We start from the raw sequence: 3,654 nt of genomic DNA, 5'->3' as shown, positions 1-3,654 counted from the left end.
TGTTGGGGGGAATAGTGTCTCGCTCAGCCTTGCGTTTTGCATCCGCAGCTGGTAATAATCAACTGTTGTTCTCTGCTGTTCCCGCTTCTCTGCCATCCCCACTTCTCTGCTTTCTGCCCTGATGCCTGTGCCCTGCCGCTGACCGCGTGGAGCTCACATCACTCCCAGGCGGGGCTGTTCGGGGAAGTCGCTGCACCTTCTCCCCTCCTCCTCCTCCTACAGGGAGCTCTGGCGGCTACAAGAGGCATCGTCTTTGTTTCTCCCAGTCCACCACCTGACACCTGGAGTTCTGACCTGTGGTAGCTCTTATGCACAGATCTCACGCTCAGATGTGCTGGTGTGCAGTTTGGGTGTTTTTTGTTGAGTTTTAGATGTTTGGCGTGTTGTTGTTTCAAGAGGGGAGATCTGGGACCGTCTTTCACTCTGCCATGTTTCTGACATCAAAGAGGTTACTGCTTATTCCCCTTCCATGGGATAAGAAGTAGGTAGGAGCTCACAGAAGTTCTTTTTCATCAGGCAAGTTACACAATCTGTTTTTTTTTATTTTCGAAGACAACTCTTCCTCAGTTATGTGGAAGAGTCACTAGAAGGTGTTAATATTGAAGGTATGAAAGGACTACAATAGAGTTAGGAGACTTTTCTATAAGAGAAACGAGAGGCAACAAAGACCTGGACCAGAACAGAATTTGTTAGAGAAGAGGAAAACGGCAACATAATCTACAAAATTTGTCACTAAGTTGGTATAGGAATGGATAGATAAGGAGGAACTGAGTTTATTTCTACCTTTGGAGATGGTGAGGATGGCAAAATTGCTGTTAGAGCAAGGATCCTGAAGCGGGACAGGTTTAGGAGGAAGATAAAAGACATGTAAATTGGAAGTGTCTGTGGGATATCCAATTATCAAATGCTTTTTTTGCTAATTAGAGACATGCACTTTTATGAAAGGTCAGCATTTAGAAGTCATGGATATGGGTAATTAGTAAATGAGGCCTCCCAGAATGAGCGTGCATAAAGAAAAACCGGAGGACCAAGGATAGAATCTTGGAAGGCCCCAATATTCAAGTAAAAGCAAAACCTCTCTATAGTAAATCACATTTGCATTCCCGCAAAGTAGGAGAAATCACATCCAAATTTACAAATAAAGACATGGGGACTTTGCTATCCTTATAGCTATCGTAAAATATTAAGTTTCATTGCATTTCAGTTAAAGTCTGTCAAAATATTTAATATCTTACCAATAAAAAAAAAAAGAAACAAGTGCATTTGTGGTGGAGAAGCAGCAGCAGAAGGTAGAATAGGTCAGGGAATATGTTGTGTACAGGGATGCCTAGGAGGAACAAATAGAAAAAGTGTCAACCCCGAGAATTCTATATGACATTGAGTGGTTTTCTGTTTCTAGTTATGGGTTCTAAGCTTCTAGTATGTACTACCTTATGAAAATGCCATTCCTACAGCCTCACTGGTTTTAGAAAGATTCCTCTTTCTATTTTACATTCTACCTTATGTGACAAGATAAACTAGCTACAGCTATGAAATCAACCTAAAAATTTCCATCATTTTGACTATATATGGGACAAGATTGGCCCTCCTTATAAATTGTCTTGTTTTCTTACAGTGCTTTTAAAGAGAAACGATGGCTTCAGCGGTTAGAAATAGCAAGAATCCTAGCCAAAAAGAGTATTTCTAACTTGACTACCCAAGAAGGTCTGACAGTGTGTGAAAATCCTCTGGAAACTGTGCTTTAAAAAGTCATGACGATCCCTGTTTGGGTGAAGACCTGGTCAAACAGAACCTCCGGCTCTAACGTTCACTTTTCCAATAAGAGTGCTAATGCTACAGGACTATCAACAGGATATTTAATTTTAAACACCATGTCATCTTGGACTCTATCACCCTAATAAAAATTTAGGGCATTTGTTTTTGCATAAAGAGTATGGGGAAGAATTCATAAGAAACTGAGAGTAGTAATTGCCTATGGGGTAGGAAAACTGGGAAGATGAGAAACAGACAGAAATGAGAATTTTTACTGTTCCCTTTGTCCACTGGGTTTGTTTGAATCCTTTTGTTTTTTAAACCGTATAAATGCAATACATAGTTTAAAAAAAGCTTTTATTCTATATAGGGAAAGTCCCTAGGAGAGTTACAAATACATCTAGGGCTAGTACTTGTCTCAGACATTTTCGAACATCTGCTAAATTATTGCTTCCTTTTAATTTTTTAAAGTTGAAATAAAGTTTTTACCCAGTGAGATGCACAGATCTTAAATATAAGATTCAATGACTTTGACAAATATATGCATCTGTTTATTCAATATCCCAAACAAGATGTAGTATACTTCCATTACTGCAAAAACTTTCTTTAAGCTTCTATCCAAGCCTATCCCAATCCCTACAGGCAGCTGCTATTCTAATTTCTATCTCCATGGATAAAACTTCCCAATCAAAAGAATCATATAATTGTTCATTTCTGTGCTTGGATTATGTTGCTCAATTTAACACTTCGAGATCCATTTACATTGTTGCATGTTATCAGTAGTATGCTATCTTTTATTACTGAGTAGTATACCATTGTATGGATGCACCATAATTTATCTGTTTAACTGTATGGGCATTTGGGTTCCCTCCAGTTTGAGACATTATGAATAACGTTGCTATGAACATTATTGTAAAGATATTTTTCTGGACATATGTTTTCATTGCTTTTGAGAAAATTCCTGGGAGTGTAATCATTGGATAACAGAGTAAATATACATTTAACATTATAAGAAAGCGCTTAACAGTTCTACAAAGTGGTTTTATGATTTTACACTTTTGCTAACAATGAAAAATGTTCTGGTTGCTTCACGTACTTACCAAAATTTGGCATCAGTGTTTTTGATTTTTAGTTATTCTAATGGGTTTGAAGTGCTATCTTGAGATAATAAAGAAAAAAAAAACAGGAAAAGAAAAGAAATGGCATCTCATTGTCATTTAATGTGCATTTCCCTGATGTCTAATGATACTGAATGCTTTTTCATGGGCTTTTTATGTGAATGCTTGGCCATTTGTATATCTTCTTTTCTGAAGAGTCAATTCAAGTTTTTAAGTATTGGTTTATTAGAGATTTTTAAATACTCATGATATAAATTCTTCATCAGGTAAATGTATTGCTAATTTTTTTTATCTAGCTGTGGCTCACTTTTTCATTTTATTAATGGTGTCTTTGATGAATAAAAGTATTTAACTTTGGTGAAGTATAGTATATCACTTCTTCTTTTTATGATTTATGCTTTCTGTTTCCTAATAACTCTGTCTACCCCAAAGTCATAAAGATATTTTCATATGTTTTCTTTTACAAGTTTCATAATTTTAGTTTTTATTTTAGTTCTATAATTCATCTCAAGTTATTTTTGTGTGTGATAGGAAATGAGGGTAAGAATTCTTTTTTTTCCATTTAACAGTTTATCAAATTGTTCTAGTACTAGTTTTAGAACAGACTTTTTTCCCCTCATTGAACTACTTTGATACTTTTATCAAAAATTAATTTACAATATATGTAAATAGATACAATATATCAATTTCCAGACTCTCTAGTCTATTCCATTGACCTATTTACTTATCTTTATACTTAATACCATACTGCATTAATTACTGTAGCTTTATAGTAGATCTTAAA

At 35.7% G+C, this 3,654-nt stretch overlaps 1 protein-coding gene across 2 annotated transcripts in view; it reads left to right on the top strand.

Annotated features, from left to right (window-relative positions):
- Positions 1-1,790, top strand: part of ANKUB1 (ankyrin repeat and ubiquitin domain containing 1) — a 36,092-nt gene extending 34,302 nt beyond the window's left edge. For both annotated transcript variants that reach the window (XM_015600172.1, XM_006926209.2), the window contains exon 6: positions 1,616-1,790. In XM_015600172.1, the coding sequence (XP_015455658.1) occupies positions 1,616-1,745 (130 nt within the window). In that variant the 3' untranslated portion in view covers positions 1,746-1,790. The remainder of the gene's footprint in view (positions 1-1,615) is intronic.
- The last annotated feature ends 1,864 nt before the right edge of the window (positions 1,791-3,654 follow it).

This window comes from Pteropus alecto, unplaced genomic scaffold (assembly GCF_000325575.1).
Source record: "Pteropus alecto unplaced genomic scaffold, ASM32557v1 scaffold239, whole genome shotgun sequence".
NCBI lineage: Eukaryota > Metazoa > Chordata > Mammalia > Chiroptera > Pteropodidae > Pteropus > Pteropus alecto.
Note: the sequence above shows the minus strand (reverse complement) of the source record. Positions and strands in the feature narration are given on the sequence as shown.